The sequence below is a fragment of the Rhinoraja longicauda genome, chromosome 16, assembly GCF_053455715.1.
Source record: "Rhinoraja longicauda isolate Sanriku21f chromosome 16, sRhiLon1.1, whole genome shotgun sequence".
Taxonomy (NCBI): Eukaryota; Metazoa; Chordata; class Chondrichthyes; order Rajiformes; family Arhynchobatidae; genus Rhinoraja; species Rhinoraja longicauda.
The window spans coordinates 43925185-43945198 of record NC_135968.1 but is presented as its reverse complement, the minus strand read 5'-3'; the positions used below and the strand labels follow the sequence as shown (position 1 = coordinate 43945198).

The 20014-nt window shown below is 40.7% G+C and overlaps 1 protein-coding gene across 2 annotated transcripts in view; it reads right to left on the bottom strand.

The window, feature by feature from the left end:
• LOC144601503 (RNA/RNP complex-1-interacting phosphatase-like) overlaps positions 1-19602 on the bottom strand; it is a 49970-nt gene extending 30368 nt beyond the window's left edge. Inside the window, exons 1-2 of one of the 2 annotated variants that reach the window (XM_078413710.1) lie at positions 19576-19602; positions 18828-18881 (exon numbers count right to left, since the gene is read on the bottom strand). In XM_078413710.1, the coding sequence (XP_078269836.1) occupies positions 18828-18856 (29 nt within the window). In that variant the 5' untranslated portion in view covers positions 18857-18881; positions 19576-19602. Of the gene's footprint in view, positions 1-18827; positions 18882-19089; positions 19183-19575 lie in introns of those variants that run through there. The other variant, XM_078413709.1, reaches the window with a different exon arrangement.
• Between the last annotated feature and the right edge of the window lie 412 nt (positions 19603-20014).

Sequence of the window (20014 nt, the reverse complement as noted above, 5' to 3'; positions counted from 1 at the left end):
CGATGCAGTGCATTGGTTGTGTTGGTTTTGTTTCAATGATCGAAATAAATGAAAAGAGTTTGCCTTTCAATGCAGTGAATTGCTTGTCTTTGTGTTTGCTTCATTGATCTAAATAAATTAAAAGAGTTCTCTTTTAAATGCAGTGCAATGCCTGTGTCAGTGTTTATTCCATTGGTCAAAATAAATGAAACTAGAATATTTGAAAGAGATGCCATGAGAAAGTACTTAGAAATGCAATAACTTCAGACTCCAATTTTTTTTTAAATGTCCAAAATCTACTTTATTCAAACTATATTCCTATGAAAGGAGGATAACTACATGCAAAACTCTTTTTTTTTTAAACTTCAATTACAAAATATACCTAAAAAGTGGTCTGGGCGGACCTTGCTGTCGGTGTGGTCAGGTGTCCGCCCCCCCTTTGACAGCATCGCGGTCACCGCCCCCATTCCACAGCTGGCTGTTGTAGCTGAACTTCTGTGGACGGGTTTTGACAGTTCCTGTCGCACCTTGTCTTCTCCTGGTCCCCGGTACCTGTCGCCGGTTGACGTTGGTAGTCGCCAATGAAATTCATCCTTCCTCAGTACTGGCGACAACCTACCACACCTGGCGACAACCTGCGACAGCACCTGCGACAAGCTACGATCATTGGCGTGAAGCCAGCTGTCGCTGAAAAATTTCGAACAGAATCAATTTTCCGCGACGACCCGAGATCTCCTACGACTCATTGGAGAGTACTCATGATCATGCCCGCAAACGTGCGGTGACAGCCTAGTCGCCGGCAGTCGCCATAAAAATCGCCTAACTGGGACAGGCTCTTAAAAGGCCTCATTTTTGGGACACCTTTACACACAAGAGGTCCCTTTATAATTATATATTTTAAACTGTGACACATGTACATTCCTTTGAATAGAAGTTTCTTTCCCTGTAGAAACAAAGAACTGCAGATGCTGCTTTATACCAAAAATAGACACAACATGCTAGAGTAACTTAACAGGTCAGGCAGCATTTCTGGAGAAAAAGGATGGATGACATTTGGGGTCAGCAATCTTCCTCAGACTGAAGAAGGGTCCCAACCTGAAATGTCACCCACCCTTTTTCTCGAGAGATGCTGTCTGACCCGCTGAGTTACTCCAGGATTTTGTGTCTATTTTAAAATTCTTGTCATTTTGTACATAACATAGCAATTCCTAAACTTCTGGGGATGGGGGGGGGGGGGGTATGGATCATGTCAGGAAGATGAGATTAGTTTGGCTTGGCATTATGTTTGGCACAGTCAATGCAGGTCGCAGGGCCTGATCCTCTGATGTACCTTTCTATGTAGAAACAAGGAAATTGACACATTGGTTAATACAAGGATCCCAACCCAAAACGTCACCTAGCATTTTCTCAAGAGATGCTGTGTGACCTGTACTTTTCTATGTTCAACAATGTTAATTTGACTGAACACTTGACTAAAAACATGATCTAATTGAGGGTACACTTTGTACTCGGACTCGGTACTTTGTTCCTGATACGAACAGACTCCTCGGTTACAACAGATTTCATCCACTATAACCAAAATCCGTAATAAAAAGTCTATAGGAACGAGAGCAGACTGGATCAGTCAATGCTCTGGTGATGGAATTGATGGCTTTATGGTCGAGGTGGCTGATGATACAATGGGGAGGGACAGGTAGTGTTGAGGAAGCATGGAGTCTGCAGAAGGAATTGGACCAGGTTGGGAGTGTGGGCAAAAATGTGACAAATTGAATAGTGTTGCAAAGTGCAAAGTGTCCTGCACTTTGGCAGAAGGAATAAAGCCATAGTCCATTTTCTACATGGAGGGAGGATTCAGAGATCAGAGGCGCAAAGGGACTTGGGTGCGTGCGGGTGTATAATTTCCCAGAAGGTTAATTTGCAGATTGAATAGTTAGTAAGAAAGACAAATGCAATGTTAACATTAATTTTGAGAGGACTAGAATATAAAAGCAGAGATATAATGCTGAGGCTTTATAAGACACTGGTCAGGCCACTTTTGGAATACAGGTCGAGGTTTATGAGAATGATCCCGAGGATGATTGGGTTGACATACGAGGTGTGTTTAGCCAGAGGGTGGTGAATCTGTGGAAATCATCACCACAGACAGCTGTTGAGGTCAAGTCATTGGATATTTTTATGCAGATTCTTGATTAGCAAGGGTGTCACGAGTTACGGGGAGAAGGCAGGAGATTGGCGTTGAGCGAAGGAAGAATAGATCAGCCATGGTTGAATGGCGGAGCAGACAAGATGGACGGAATAACCTAATTATGTTCCTATATCCTATGGTCTCATATAGAGGACAAAAAAAATGTTGTAAAATGCAAGCTTTTGTCAACAAATGGAATTTTAAGTCCAATTCTTATTCTAATTTTTATTTTGACAGTAAGTGGCATCCTTTGTTTGAAAAAGGATTCCGAGGGCATGGGCTAATTAAAATGACCATTCCATGGAAAATTTGATCCTTCACACTGTTATTGTACTTAACCAAACCAATGCTCTGGTGTCTTGATCCACATTTAAGACATTCACTCAGAGTACTTCACCAATGCAAATGCTCTCGGGTTCTTCTGCTGCTGGACATTGCGGGACTGAGACCAGCAGGCCTACCCCTCAAACAAGGGAAGGGATATCACCCTGGGGGGGGGGCATGAGTGGCAAGGGCGTTTTGTGTAAAAGCAGGTGCTAACATCACCGAGTATGACACTAGCAATATTAAATGTATAGACACGAAGAATGTATTTGCACGGTTTTAATTTTGTACATTTTTATTACAAGTAAATTTATTTTTGAAAAATATATTCTTTTTTCATCGTTGTTTCCTTAAATCCACAAGAAAATCATAAATACCAGACAAATTATTCAGTTTAACTATTCACTGCTAATCTGTGATTTATCATAGGCTATCAATCCTTGACATAAATGTTAACAATGATTTGTCGTGGACCAACCACATTGAAGCGACAGCATGAAAAACAAACCAATGCCTCGAATTCCTCAAAACATCAGCAGTCCATTCCACAGACCAGACCGCCCCCCCCCCCCCCACACCATTGACTTAATCTACAATTCACACTGACTTATCCTATCTCCCCCCCCACCCCCCCCAACCCCCAGAGTCAGGAACAGCTTCTTTCCGTCTGATATCAAGCTTCCGAACTGTCATTACATGAGCTAGGTACAGTCTGATGCACCTCCCCTCTGTCGCAGAAATTGGACTTGGGTCTTTGGAAATAATGCATTACAATGCTGCACTCTGTATCTTTCCCTTGTTCTACCTATTGTATCTGACATCATCTTGATAGTATCCAGGTATAGTATTATCTGATTTAGCATACAAAACAAAGTTTTTACAATGTCCCTCGATACACGTGATAATAAAACCTGCTCTCATTTGCCAACTTTTCTGATGCTACTCATACTGGAATGCATGTATTTTATTTAAGTGCAAATTTATATGTAACTGTTCTTTCTAAGTACCCAATCAACTTTCTCTTGCTTCTCTCCCCCCTTATCTTACCCTTCTCCCAAGGACCAAATCTATCTTGAAACAAAACTTCACTCCCATTTTATTTCTCAGACCAAGCTGCTGTTCCCTTAAAAATGATTTCTCCACACTGCTGACCTTCCAACTTGCCTTCCTGGCCCTATTAGTTGACATTGTTATTGGTTGATTTCCCTCAATTAGTGTTCGTCCCTCTTTCATAATTGTCATTGGCTCAATATGCAAACTGCTATTAAATCTTCAACTTATCTCAGCAGTTTATGTGCCTCCCATTTTCATCCCCGATTTTTACAGAATTCTTTTGGATCGTGTTTTCTTACGACATACAAGATGGCCATTTGTCCCATCAAGATAATGCCAGCTCATAGAGCAATTCCATTTCCCCATGTTTTCCTGTAACCTATTCTGTCTCTCAGGGACATAAATTCCAACCTCCTTCTCCCTCCACCTCCTAAACCAGAGATAAAATTACCTTACCAACAAGCACATCTTCCTCATCTGGGATGAAAAAAAGCACCTGGGTTGATAAATCTGCATCAGATTTGATGCTAGGAAGGCAGGGTAAGAAACAGGATTCAATTCAAAACTGAAATTAGTTAAATGCGATTTTTTTTAAATGATAGCTTTTTAATACCTTTGGAATGCTTCTAAATGTTAGAAATATTCAATGTTTTGTCAACCTATCTTGGCAACGGAACACTATTTCTTGTATCAAATTGACTTTTTTTTTGCCCAATTGTGTTTTGCCCATATTTCTTGATTGATTTTTTTTCTTCTCACCGTCTTGCAGAATGTATGCAATTGATATATACATTTTGTGTGTTGTCAACGAACTATGTGCCTATGATTCTGCTGTAAGCACAATTTTCATTGTACCTGTACTTCACTGTAATTTTGCATGACATAAACTCAACTTGAAATACTGCCTTTAAACCGAAATATTATTCTGGGGCAGGCCATATTAGCCCCATGGGTTTTCATCAGCACGTCTTCCTGGTAACCACAACAGAAATAGCTCTAAGACCATCAAGGTCACAATTATCGAAAATCTTCGTAACATTTGAAATCCCATGACCAACATAAATCTTGGTGAAAGCTGCAAATTGAACAAAAATGACCAAATGAACGGTTCTGGTTCACTATCTTAAAGAATCAACTTTTATTCAGTGCCCAAGACCAAATCTAGTTTGGAATTGACTACTTTGCATTTGGTGGTTTAGATATCTGACTATATTTCAGTTGACTTGTCATGAAGTAAATGCAATTTGCAGAAGTGTTACTTTCAATTCCCCTTTCCTCCAATGGTTGCAGGTTTTTTAGCTTGAAAGCAATGGGAGAAGTCAACATACGACTTCTTAAATCAAAGAATGGGCAATATCACTACAGGTGCACCGCCGATTTTCTGGATTATCCGTTTTGTCGGACCAACAGAGGTCACAGCCTTGGGGGGGGGTCAGAATACCAGCCTGCAAAGTCGACTATGGGAACATATATGGCGGTTCCAACCGGGCCAGAGTTCCAGTGCCCCAGCCGCAGGCGGTACATTTGACCCGCCATTCGGCACAGAATTCCCGATGAGGTCGGAATCGACCGCCTCACTCAGCCTAGGCACATTTTCGGGGGACCGGACGAGTTGCCGGAAAATTAGTTGCTGACCTGTCCTAGCAAACTACGCCACAGACGATCCTGAAGAGGACCAACAGGGTTAATGTGGAGTGGATACTTCCTCATGGAGAATCTAGAGAAAGGGGGTCACGGTTTAAATTCAAGACAGAGTGAATTTTCTTTGAAACTGTTATTCATAGGACATGAAAGAAGAATCACTCAATTTTTTTTTTAAGGTAGCAGTGGTCAAATTCTTGAAAAGTACAAGGGGAAAGTTTACTGGGAGTAAGAAAGAATGTAGAGTTGAGGTTGGAATCATATCAGCTATGATCTAGTGAATACCAGAGCAGGCTCAAAGATGGCTAATTGGCCAACTCTTGCTATTCATTAGCAAGTATATATATGTCCCCTTGATTCATTCCATTAAGATCCAGTATATAGACGTTTTCATCATTTGTGATCAAAAATGACCGACAAATCAAGAACGTCATCCGACGAATCAAGAACCTGTCATGTGCAATGCTTTCCAACAAGGCAAATTAATTCATCAAAAATCTGGACAATATCCTTGAAGTAATAGTATCTTGCCTTGCAAATAGGTCACTGGCATCCAAATAAACCAGTTCTATTTGGATACATTTTTCAGCAGAACAAGGAAGGTGCATGGACTCAAAATCCCATCAAAGTTAAAAAAGTGGCAGATCTTTTCCTGGTTCTTTCTTTCCATTGCCTTTGGCAGTGATTGCATGCCTGGAAAACATTTCCTGGCATAAAATCCTCCTGTAAAGTCAAAATATACACTACAAAAAATTGACACATGGAAGCAAAGGTTCTTGAAGCTCTGTTGCTGCCGCTTGAAAGTCTCAAAGTATTATTGACTTGATGCCCAATTGAGTTCTACCCCAAAATTAAAAAGGCTAACATGATATCCAATCAGTCAGCTCAATACCTATAGCTGATGTGCTCTCTATTACACACTGTAGCAATAAATCAGATTCCTTGAAAAATATCATATTATCATTGCCCAAGTTTTCACTGAATCAATCTACTAATTATTAATAAGATAATACTTTGACACAAATACACTCAGAAATCTACAAGGCTAACTATAACCATGCAAACTCTACATTTTGTTTCCATGATTTAAATGTATTTTGCTCCATGCTTCGATATAATTAAGCTCAACTATCACTCTAGTCCATAAGCATGACTCCCAGCTTGATCACCGGCAGAGATGCTGCCTGTAAGTTACTCCAGCTTTTTGTGTCTACCTTCGATTTAAAAAAAGCATTTGCAGTTGTTTCCTACACCGAAAAGAAATTCTCCATTCTTCACCCCATGCTCAGCATACATTGTTTCAATGATGCTCAATGTAAGCCCAATGTACTTGTTTAATAGACAAATGAGCCACCTGCCTCTACTTGCCTGGATAGAGTAGATGTGGAGAGGATGTTTCCACGAGTGGGAGAGTCTAGGACCAAAGGACATAGCCTCGGAGTAAAAGGACATTGCTTTAGGAAGATGAGGAGGGATTTCTTTAGTCGGAGGGTGGTGAATCTGTGGAATTCAAAGCGGGAAGTGAAGAGAGGCGGGCCAAATTAAGGCTAACACTGATTACCACGGGTGACATGGTTCCGATAGGCAAATAGTTGGATAGAGACAGGAGCGAGCCCAAAAGGGTTACAAACTGTCAAGGTAGTTAACTGACTTTTAGTGGTGGGGGGACACTGGTGCAATGTCAGCCAAGGTTAAGGGGAAAAAGGCAGGTGGGGGGGAGAAGCAAGGCGGGTGGGGGAGGGAAAGTAAGGCGAGTGGGGAAGTGGGAAAGGAAACGAGTGAAACAAGGTGTGGTTCCCTCCCTCAGTAGCTTTTCTTCTGCATCCCATGGTTCTGCTCTCACTCCCTCTCTCCCCAGATGCAACAAGGCCAGTTCCCCTGGTCCTCAAAATTCACTCCAGTAGCCTCCACATCACCCTCTCACGTTTCCATCACCACCAACGTGATCCCACCACTAATCACATCTTCACACCCTTTATCGCCTTTCGCAGAGACCAGTCCTTTGCAATCCCTTTGTTTACTCATCCTTTCCCACCCAAACTACTCCCTCCCCAAGTACTTCAATTGTGCAACCACAGTTGTAACACCTATCCTTATACCTTCTCGCTCAAAGACAGAGATTCACACTCACCTCCTCTAACCTCATTTACTTCTTCCGGTATTCCCAACATGGGTTCCTGTACATCGGCGAGACCAAGCGTAGACTCGGCAAACACTTACGCTCGGTCTGCCAAGGCCTACGGATCTCTGGGTTGCTGACCATTTTCACTCCCCTTTCCTTACTGGCCTTTCTAATCTGGACCATCTCCATTGCTAGAGTGAGGTCAGATGCAAACTGGAGAAACAGCATCTTATATTGAACTTGGGTAGTTTACAACCCAACGGTATGAACATTGAATTCTCCAATTAGAGGTAACGTACAAATACCTATCTTCCCCCTCCTGTTTCTCCCCCCCCCACCACTGTTTCCCCCTGAACCTTGGCTGACCTTGCACCCATTTCTCCTCCCCCCCACAGTTTGCAACTATTTATCCCTCTTATGGTTCACACCTATCTCAATCCAACAATTTGCCTACCATGGAACCACTCGCTTGAGGTAATCTGTTGTCGGTCTTGATTTGTTCTGCCTCTTTGCAGTTCCAGTCGCCCCCCCCCATGCATACTTTTTCTAACATGTTAAAACATGATACTCTTATCCCCACTTTGCCAGTTCTGGGGAAGGGTCCTTTATTTGAAAAGTCAACTATTTCTATAATAATAATAATAATAAGCATTTATTTTATATAGCGCCTTACCAGAAGCTCAAAGCGCTTTACAAAAACAATCATAACATAAAAACAAACAAACTATCCTAATGGAGAAGCGGCGAATAAACAGCGCCAGCGTCCTCTCACGTCAGGGTCCGGCAGTAGACAACAAAAAGCACATGACACACAGGTACAATTTTTACACAAACAGCCATCACAGTGATTGCTCTAGGCACACCCTCACTGTGATGGAAGGCAAAGAAAAGTCTTATCTCCTCCTCATTCTTCTCCCGTGGTGCCACGAGGTGATCGAGGCTCCCAACTTTTTGAAGCCCCCACCGGGCGATGGAAAGTCCCAGGGCCAAGCCGAGCAGGCCGATGAAGGTCCTGAGCCCCCACCGGGCGATGGAAAGTCCCAGGGCCGAGCCGAGCCGAGCAGGTCCTGAGCCCCCACCGGGCGATGGAAAGTGCTGCGGCCGAGCCACGCAGGGCGATGAAGGGCCTGCGAGCGGGTCGATCGTACCTCGCGCTTCGGGGCGGTCGAAGTTTCAGCAGTATTTCTCTCCCCACAAATACTGCTGAAATGGTTCAGTGCATGCAGCATTTTCTATGTCTGGGTTTTGGTAGACATGAGCAGGGGTGAAACAAGATCCCAGAACCGGGGATAACTGATTAAGTGTTACAAACAATTTTCAAATTTGTCAAGAAGCATTAAGTCAGAGGCACAGATTGCAAAGAGAAAGGTTGCAGTCGATTTTACATAAGCAATTGCAGAAAGTAAATGTTACTTCCATGAATTAGTGAATGTGGCACAGAGACATTACTTTGTCTACCGTAAGAGCATTTATTGGAAATTGTGCATAAATGAGTGTGGAATTTTAAACGCAACAGCGAAAGTAATGAGACTAAGTTTTGATAAACTATATTTCAGTGGATTAATTTTGATGGATTATTTTGATCTTCAAAAAACTTCGCAAATTCTATGAATTCAAGCTACCCAAGAATGGCCAAACCTCCCTGCTATACAAAGATAGTAGAACTGCAAGAGCATAAAGAGGTCATAACCAAACAACCTACATCAATTTGTTATTGTCGAGTGTAAAGTTTGAAGTCATCGACTGTTAATAAAAGATTTGATAAACAACATTTTCAAAAAAGTAAGTGCTAAACATTGATATTTAGATAATTTTGGGAGATACTTTCGTTCAAGAGAAAGAACGTGATCACTGATCAGATACTTTTAAATCAGGATGGCGATTGGTATGTTACTTCTAATGAGCATTTAAAACAACAAAAAAAAGCAAGAAAGAAAAAAAAGGCATCCAAACTGGTGCAATTGAATATGACTTTGTCAAGATGTACAACGTGGGAATTGATTTGTTTGAATGATTGTCATGCCACAGAAACAAAAAAAAACATTTGTGGATGAGAAAATAGATGATAGAGTTCTCCCCAACACAAATTGAAAGCATTAACCTTCTGAAAATGTGTTTACTTGCTCCAAGTATATATCTGGCTCAAACAAATTTGATTGCATCATTACTCTTAACGTGGCACTCAACTTCATGAACAAATTTGATTCTTGCATCTGACCTTCAGACAGCATTGACTCTAAACCTACAAGTTGCACAAATATCGATAACAGATCAGATTGTGCAGATTTGATCCGCTGATCAGGCAAGTCCTCCAGCGTCCAAATAACCATTTGTCGCCATGGAGTTTCCAACATAGATGGCGTGGCCCTGCAGCAACCCGCTAATAAATGTCTTTCACTGTTACCAAATGTCCGTTAATCAGCGACATTTCAGTTGAAATTGATTTAAATATTAGACTGCCATTTAAAAGTAGAGTGAAATTATTAAATAAACACTTAGCTAAACTTACCTTTTAAAATGTCAGAAACCCTCTTGGAATAAATTGTATCATATTAGATACAGCAGATTTATTCTATCAGCTGTAGGTCAGCCAAATTTGGAGTACATCAAGCTCCTCAGCTGAATTTATAGAATGTCCTTGAATTCCAACACATTCCATATATTTACAATACAGTGCACAAATTCAGAAAATACATACTTCAGGCAGCCAATGGTTTTCCAATTATAAATAACACAACTGTCTTCTAGGTATATTTACTTTTACTCCACTGACCACAGGAAGCAAAATCACCAGCTTTTTAAAAACACCCTCAAATTAAATTTTGACAGCCCAATTAAATTAAAATTCAGATAGGCAGTCCAAAATTAATTATGCCTGTAGCAGGTTATAATTTGCAGATCTTTATATGGCTTTTGATTGCAATTCTCGACATTGGTAATTGTTCCTTTGCATGGCATCAATTTTGCATCTGGTTAAGTAATCCATAAATGGGTACCAGATGAGGTACATATCAGGTTTACTAGAAAGGTTAGTCACCAGAACTGCAATATTTCATATTCTGAAAAAGCCATGTATTTTCCATGTTGTGCACAACAAATAAAATTTATCTTGACAGAAAAATCTAACGCGGAGAATCAAGTTAACAGATCAAAATCCTAGTGGAAGAATTTTAACTTGAGCAATTTTAATGGATGTTCTTATTCTACAAAGTATTTTGTTAATATATTACATTCAAAAAGGAGTTCCACGTTTATTTCACAATATTTCGAAATGATTCAAAACCAAATAAACTTTAAAGTAGCAACTGCTGTAATAAATAAAACGTACAAACTTGCGTACAGGCACTAATTACAGATACCCAATATGGCCAAAAACAGTACTGCTCAGCAACTTCCAGATTTAATCAAAATTTCTTCAGCATCAGATTTCATTCAGATATCGAAAAACTACACCCGAGCACTAACCTTTATTGATTCAAAAACATACTTTAATGCCCAAGCAGACTTGGAGCAATTATTGATGTTAGTAAAGTTCGATTTGAAAAAATATTCCAAAAACTAAAATTGTTTTATAATTTTGTTTCTGTACGTAAATGTGCCTTTTATTAAAATTATGATCAAGCACCTGCAACATTCAGAAAATATCTACTATTTCAATTCTAAGGGCAGAATCAGAAAACAATGGAATATCCAATTCATCAGTTGAATAGCCTATATGGTGAAGAATGAAATGAAGACGAGGGAACATGGGAAAGTTAATCGGGATGCCTTGGAGATGATTTGCATTATAGTAGAGGAGGTATAGACATTTTAAAAGTACGAAGGCAGCTAAATCTCTAGAGCCTGATCAGGTACATCCAAGAACACAGCAGGAAGAGAGGAAATAAATTATGGGATCCTGTGCATCGTCATTACCCATGGGTGAGGTGCCAAAGAACTGGAGGGCGGCTAATGTTGTGCCTTTATTTAAGAAGTGCTGCAAATAAAAACCTGGAACTATAGACCAATAAGCCGAACATCTGTAGTTGGCAAGTTACCGGAGCGAAGGGGTGATTAGGCTAGTCACCTTGGATTTGAGTTTGAATTTAATTTAACTTTAAAAAAAAAAAGTAACCAAGAAGGTGGATGAGAGCAAGGTTGTAGACGTAGCCTTCATGGATTTTAGAAAGACCTTTGATAAGATTTCCCATGATAGACTGCTCTGAAATGTCAGATTGCATGGGATCCAGAAAGAGCTAACTAATAGAGTACATCACTGGTTGATGGTAGATGGTGAAAAGTTGTTTTGCCAAAGTGGAGGTCTGTGACTAGTGGTGTGCCTTAGGGGTTGGTTGCAGTTTATCATCTGTATCAACGATTTGCATGAGAAGCTACCAGGCATGGTTAGTAAGTCAGCTGGGTAAGTGAGAGCAGCAAATTGAGTTTAACTCAAAGAAGAGTGAGGTATTGCATTTTGGGAAGTCAAACCAGGACAGGACCTTCAAAATGAATGATAGGATCCTGGGGAGTGTTGCAGAACAGCAGGTCCTAGGCAATACAAGTACATAGTTCCCCAAAAGTGTCATCACAGGTAAAGGTGATTTCCAGCATGCTAGCCTTTATCAATAAGGGCATAATATAGGTTGGAATGCAATGTTGCAGTTGCACTTGGTGTGTTGTGTTCAGTTTTGGTTACCATTGATGCCGCCCAGTGGGAAAGAGAGCAGAAGAGATTTATGATAAAAAATCATCATTAAAAGATCAATTATGCAGTGGAGTTTGAGAGAGGAAAGACCCCGTCTTTTAAGGTGAGGCAGAGGTTCACTTGTACCTCCTCCAACCTCATCTACTGTATCTGCTGTTCCAAGTGTAGACTCCTATATATCAGCAAGACCAAGCACAGGCTCAGTGATTATTTCGCTGAACATCTCCGCTCAATCCACCTAAACCTACCTGATCTCCCGGTTGCTATACACTAACTCCCCCTCCCATTCCCACACTGACCTTTCTGTCCTGGGCCTCCTCCATTGCCAGAGTGAGGCCCAGCACAAATTGAAGTAACTGCACCTCATATTTCACTTGGGCAGCTTACACCCCAGCAGTATGAATATTGACTTCTCTAACTTTAAGTAACCCTTGCTTTCCCTCTCTCTCCATTGCTGCCCTTCCCAGTTCTCGAACCAGTATGACTGTCCCCAATTACATTTATCTGTTTGCTTTGTTGTCACCTTCTCCTAGCTAACAATGATCTATTCTACATTTTCCTGGAACCTCATCTATTTGCTTTCCCTCTCTCTCGATTGCTGCCCTTCCCAGTTCTCGAACCAGTATGACTGTCCCCAATTACATTTTATCTGTTTGCTTTGTTGTCACCTTCTCCTAGCTAACATTGATCTATTCTACATTTTCCTGGAACCTCATCTATTTTGACCTCATATTCACACGTTAGCCTTCCTTATCTCTGTATCACCCTCTCCCCTGACTCAGTCTGAAGAAGGGTCTCGATCCAAAACATCACCCATTCCTTCCATCCAGAGATGCTGCCTGTTCCGCTAAATTACTCCAGCATTTTGTGTCTACTTACAAGGATGTTGCTAGGAATTGAAGGCCTGAGTTTTTGGGAGCGATGGGCAGGCTATGAATTTATTCCTTAGAGTTTAGCAGACCGGGATTAAAATCAAGAGGGGCGTAATTTGGATGAAGGCTCAGTCTTTCCTCCAGGATTGAGGAATCAAGGTTTAAGGTGTAATGGTAATCTGAGGGGCATCTTTTTTCACACAGGTGGTGCCTAAATGGAACGAGCCACCAGAGTAAATGGTTGAGGGTACTGCAACAACATTTAAAACACATTTGGGTAGGTGCATGGATAGGAAAGGTTTGAAGGGATATGGGTCAAATGCTACTAGCCTAGATGCATTTGGTTAGCATGGATGAATGCCCACTAGGGCATTCCTTTGGGGGAAAAACAATTGTCCGAAGATAGAATTAGAGGTCAGCAGGAAGTGAACATTTTAAATGAGATATCTACACATACAGCCATGATACATGTCAAAGCTCTATGCAAGACAATTCTCTCATGGAGCTCAAGTATTCCTACTCCAATATTGGACAACATAACAGTCAGCACGATATTCTTGACAAAGATTCATTACTTATTTGTTGAGCACAGCAACCTCGAATTGAATGCACTGGCAGTTTAAATTAAACTTGGCAGCATCTAATAGCGTGTTTGACATTTGCAAATGGAAGAAAATTTATATTGTTGAATTTGCTGCAATCAAAATCCAACTTAAAGGTACAAAACCAAAAAAGGAATCACACATCTCAAATTTAAAGGTGTTAATAAGTACCAGCAAACTAATTAAGCATACATCACGGAAAACACTACGATATACACAAAAAGCTGGAGTAACTCAGCGGGTCAGACAGCATCTCCAGAGAATAGGTGACATTTTGGGTCGAGACCCTGAAGAAGAAACATCACCTATTCCTTTTCTGACCCACGGAGTTACTCGAGGTTTTTGTGTCTATCTTTGATTTAAACCAGCTTCTGCAGTTCCTTCCTGCACAGGAAAACATTACTTCTTGTACTAGTAAATCTTGAATAAATAATACTGGTGGTCTTGAAACAAATAGTAATTTTGGTTATAGGGAAAATTGTAGGACATGCACATTTGACAATCTATCGTATCCAGATTGACAGAACAGCACCTTCTCCAACTTCAATTAACCCTTTCCTTCCCTCTCCAGCCCTCCCCATCCTAGTTCTCCGACCTGTGTCTTCCTGATTAAATTTTATCTTTGTATGCTTCATTGTCACCTTCCCCTAGCTAACAATGATCTGTTCTACATTTTCCTTGAACTTCGTCCTCTTTGATATCTAGTTTTCACACCTCACCCTGTCGCCTTCTCCCCTGAATCTGTTTACAGAAGGGTCACGCTGTGAAAACAGAGAGGATGAGATGGAGTTTCTTCCCACAGGCCATCAGGACTGTTAACTCTTATATCACCAGGGACTAATTTACTGTATTAATTTATTTATTTGTGTTGTGTCTTAAAAAAAAAAAAATTCTATTGTTTTGTAGTTTTAGCACAATCCACAGGCATTGCCACTTTCATTTCACTACACATCTTGTATGTGTATGTGACAAATAAAGTAGACTTGACTTGACTTGGTCTCCACCCGAAACGTCACCCATTCCTTTTATCCAGAGATGATGCCTGTCCCACGAAGTTACTCCAGCATTTTACGTCTATCTTCAGTGTAAACCAGCATCTGCAGTTCCTTGCTACACATGTCCATGTCATGATCCATATCCAGATTGACAACTGTGCAATGGACCAGTGATCCTTCTTACAGTTATATAAAAGTAGAATTTTCACCCAAAAAAAATCAATGGAAGTCGATCACTCTACCACATCAATGAATGAGGATCAAAATTAACTGGCTTGATTACCACATTCAGAAAACCAAGTTACCTACAGATATCCATTGCCAATGTTTATGATAAATCACAGCCACTAGCAATATCTATGATTGCATTTGGCATTAATTTTCTCTAAAATTCTAGGCATTTTATTGCAATTGGGAATTATGTATAAAGACACAGATGGGGAAGGGTTACCCTCATTTATTTTTAATTTCAATGTAATTTTATGAATTCAGTAACCTGCATTAGGTCATTTTACATTATTCTAGTTGCCACAATCTTATTCTTTGATATTGATTGGTTAACCTACCCAACGGGATGCCGCATCCATTTAATTTCTTATGTGGCTTGAAATCAGCAACATGTTTGTTTTTCTAATATTCCATTTCACACTTAATTGCAAGTCAAAAATAATTTCTCATAAAGATGGCAAAAGCAGCAAAGTGGTAAAATAGCCAATATGGCAATGTATAGAAACAGTGAGCAATGCATTTTGCAAGTCCTTAGACTTGCTATCTTCAACTAAGATCTAGAAAGATTGAATCTTTGGTTAAATTATTCAGTTTTGAGGCACACCGATTTAACATTTAGGAGTTAATGACACAGCACCTTCAGTATTTACCAGATTATATTTTATCGAAAAAACAGTAATTTGAAGATCTTTTCACTTGGATATAACCAAACATCAAAACTTCTTTTCACTGTCTTCGATGTTCAGGTTCATATTATGTTGTTGTACTCATGTGCAAGAGTGCTGTAGTAATGTGCACTACCAATATTTTCAGATTTAAAAAAACCCAAATCAAGCTATTGTACTTAGAGATGTTCAAGTTACTAAACTTTCTCCCTATCAAAAAAAATCTTTGGAGAACCAGTGTAAAATATGTTCTTTTGTAAATGAAAGCTTTGAAATTATACTTTTTAAGATGACAGAATTTCATAGAATAAAACTACAGCACTTTATAGAGAACCAACAGCAAATGTGATGAGTGAATCCAATGTTGATTGCAAATGCAAACCCAATCATTTGCTTAGCAGAGTGCAAAAGACTCTTAAATAACCCTTTTAGATTAACTTGTTTCTATTACTAAATATTAGTCTATGATTTATTAATCCATTGTGTTTTTCAATTATGATAGTTTATGCGCAAATAATATTGGTCTGTATGCTTAAGTAAATTGCTCAGGGTTGTATGCATAAGTACATTGTTCTGTAGTTGAAAACATAAATGCAACCTGTGAAGGAAGGAAAACTGCAGATGCTGGTTTAAATTGAAGGTAGATACAAAATGCTGGAGTAACTCAGTGGGTCAGGCAGCATCGCTGGAGAGAAGGAATGGGTGACGTTTTGGGTCAAGACCCTTCTTCATACTGATGAAAATGCAACCTGCGTATTTTCCAGTATAACAAGGGATTAATAGCTACAGCAAATGACAATGAATTGAGAGAAAATTCTGGGAAATAAATGTCATCATCGGTACAAAGTGGTAAATAGTTACATTGATCATTGTTGGTGGTCATAAAAGCATAGGTAAGCATCAAATATGACATAGTAGGTGCTTACAGCTCACTCCCACCGGGAGCGTATCTCACCATAAAAGTTTAAGGCTGATCTGATATTTCGCCTCCAGTCCATTTTCTTGTTCAATTTCCTCAATCTCAGATTTCCCATGTAGTCGATATAGCTTTGATTTTTCTTACACAATCACTGTTATCTTGAATAGATAAGTATTCTGACAGGTTGTCTCGTGGCCGGGTACAGCAGTTCCAATGCACAGAAATGCAAGAGGCTGCAGAATGGTTGATTCAGCCCGGTCCATCACAGGCATAGTTCTACCCACCACCAAAACCATCAGCGTGGTGCTGTCTCATGAAGGCAGCATCTATCATCAATGATCTCTACCAGCAGTGTCTTCTTCGTACAACATCAGGCAGGAAGTATAGAAGCCCGAAGATGTACTCCAGCAGGAACAGCTACTTCCCTACAAATTATATTCTTGAACCAACCTGCACAATCTTTCATCGATCGGGGAATTGTATACAAGAGTCAGAAAGTCACGTTGCAGTTTTATAGGACATTGTCTAGACCACCTTTTAAGTATTGTGTGTAGTTCTGGTCAACCCATTAAAGGATGTGGAGGATTTGAGAGGGTGCAGGAGGCTTACCAGAATACTGCCTAGAATAGAGGAAATTAGATAAAATGGAGAGGTTGGAAACAGACTTGGAAATTGTCACTTGAGCGTCAGAGGCTGAATGGAGACCCGATAGATGTATCTACATAGATGGAAGACAGACACAGAATGCTGAAGTCTGAGGAAGGGTCTCGACCTGAAACTGACTGAAGTCTGAAGAAGGGTCTCGACCCAAAACATCCCATTCCTTCTATCCAGAGATGCTGCCTGTCCCGCTGAGTTACTCCAGCTTTTTGTGTCTATCTTTGGTGTAAACCAGCATTTGAGGTTCCTTCCTACACAAAGGTATAGATGGGTTGGACAGTCAGAACCTTCCCCCAACAACCCCTCCCCCCAAAAAAGGTTTAAACCACACAAATTGGAGAGTGCCTGGCAAGCACCGCCAGGAAAGGTCAAGGCAGGTGCAATAGTAGCATTTAAGTCTTTTAGATAGGCACGTTTATAAACATGGAATGAATCACGTATAGGCAGTGGACATTTGTTTAGCTTGGCATCATGTTCGGCAACAATATAGTGGGCTGAAGAGCTTGATCCTGTTTTGTTATTCTATGTAACCCTAATCTTACCTTGGCAACAGAACTTTGCAGACCCCACTTACATTATCACAGCCTTGTTTTCTAATTCCATTTCCCCCCCACTAATTTCTTGTTTTTTTGCAGTCTTTTTTCTTTTGTCATGTAGAATGTGTGTAATTTATGCACAATTTATTTTTGTGTGTTGTCCATGTCGACATGGCTGTGATACTGGTGCAAGCAAGATTTTCATGGTAACTGTACGTGCACATGATAAAAAACACAACTTGTTCCGTTCATAGCAATTGGTTTATTCTTACTTAGAATTTTTCCAACTTTCATAAGGCATCTCCAAGACTTCAATATTGATCAGTATTTGGTATAAATTTTACATCCTTTCTGCCATGAAAAAGATTGCCACTGACTACAGATTCTGGATTATCCTTTGCAACAAACAATCTGCTGGAGGAACTCAGCAGGTTGAGTAACATCTGGGGGCGGGAGAAGAAGAAATTGTCTGGTTTGGATCATAATCCTACATCAGGACGGATTGTTAATCCAAAATGTCAACATCACCCTCCACACAGATATAACCCACCAGAGTTCCTCTCGTAAATTGTTTGATCATCCAGATTGCGCCATCTGCAGTCTCTTGTCTCTCCGAATTACCAATTATTGACATACCTCGACATAACCGGTCAAACTAATAATAATGAAAATCTATTTTTGGCATCATTGTTGCCGGAAGTGGTACATTGGACAGGACATCGAGATAAGAGGCAAGGCTGATGTTTGAGTAACATCTTAATTCTTAAGCCTTGGAGATTTATTGATTCTCAATTAGACCGTAGTCTGATCCTAGTTTTATCTTTAACAAATCGTTATAAAGGAAAGCTGCATCAGGTTATGCTGGTGAATCTGACCTACTACAGCTTGCATATTAACGCACCTGATAATTCTTTCAGGCGTAATTCCACGCCAAAGAATTAAATCTTAACGTTTATATGCAAGATCTAGAAACGTGTTACATTTCATATTTCTTGACGACCCAAAGTCCTTTCTTGGCACAAAGTGCTACTTCTTGGCACTTGGAAGTTTATGATATGAATTAGAAAGGAGTCCACTACTGTCACTGCGCACTGAACGCAAAGCTCGAACGCACACACACAGACATTCACACGTAAATATACCACCTTGTGGGATTCATCCTCCAAAAACGCAAAACTCGTAAGCGTGACACTTACAATTGTGAAGGGATCGTTTACTTACCAACAGATGAACTAAAGCGCTGCTTTATATGGTCGCGGATTCCCTCCTACTTACCCGGTGGCCGACATTTTAGATACCGACTCACCTAATATTTTAGGTCTGCAACTAAATCCTTCTAAAAATCAGTCTAGTTATACTTACCCTTCGGGAACCGTATTCTTCTTCACCATGGCTTATAGGAGCCGATGGAAGTCACTGCAGCAAATAGAAAAATCGCGCTGTTAAACGTTTTTAACTTCGATTTGGTTCAGTCAACAGGCACCACAGGCCAGCCAGGCCTCGATCCTTTCATACTAAAGTCATCTATCTGCGTGACTGCGCTTAACCTCCAGCTCAACGGTTGGGTTTTTTAATGTCGCAATTCAGTATCTGTTAATCAGCGGAAATATGATAGAAAACCTACCCCGGCTTTTTAATACAATGTTTGAAGCAATATGCAATTATTTGTCCTGATCTATTCCCTACAACCAACACCCCAGCAGAGAAATTTCCAGAATGTGGATCCGCGCATGTGCAGAGTGCCGCGACTCGCCTCATGCACAAGGCGGGCGCAGACTCGGTAACGGAACGGAGCGGCGCGGCTCGGCGCGGACTGTCACTGTGCAGCTAACCCGAGAATGCTCGCTTCCATCTATGTCCATTACTACAAAAAGAAGTGGGCGATTAATGTGAGCCCAGAAAGATACGAGCACGGATGTTTAGTTTACTGTCACGTGTCTCGAGCCGTATCGTCACCCCTCCCTCCCTCCCTCTACCCAGAGATGCTCCCTGTTCCCGCTGCATTTTTGTGCCTTATCTTGACTTCGGTTTAAACCAGCATCTGCAGTTCCTTCCTGTGATGTAAAATTGACTTTAATTACATCACACCCCCCCCCTTCACTTTACTTACATCACACTTCCCAAAGTGTGTAAAGCTTCTGCTGCGTGCGAACCTCCAGTCAGCGGAAAGACAATACATGATTACAATCGAGCCATTTACAGTGTATAGATACATTGATGGCGCAATACCGTTTAGTGCAAGGTAAAGCCAGCAAAGTCCGATCGAGGATATTCCGAGGGTGGCCAAAGAGGTAGTTAGTAGTTCAGCACTGCTCTCTGTGGTTGGATGATTCAACCAGAGAGCAGTGCTGAACTACGAAGGTATTTATTCACAAAATGCTGGAGTAACTCAGCAGGTCAGGCAGCATCTCGGGAGAGAAGGAATGGGTGACGTTTCGGGTCGAGACCCTTGAACTACTACTATCTACCTCTTTGGTGACCCTCGGAACATCCTTGATTTAAAAAACTTTGCATAAAGGGTTATAACTAAGTTCCAAGACGATTGAGGA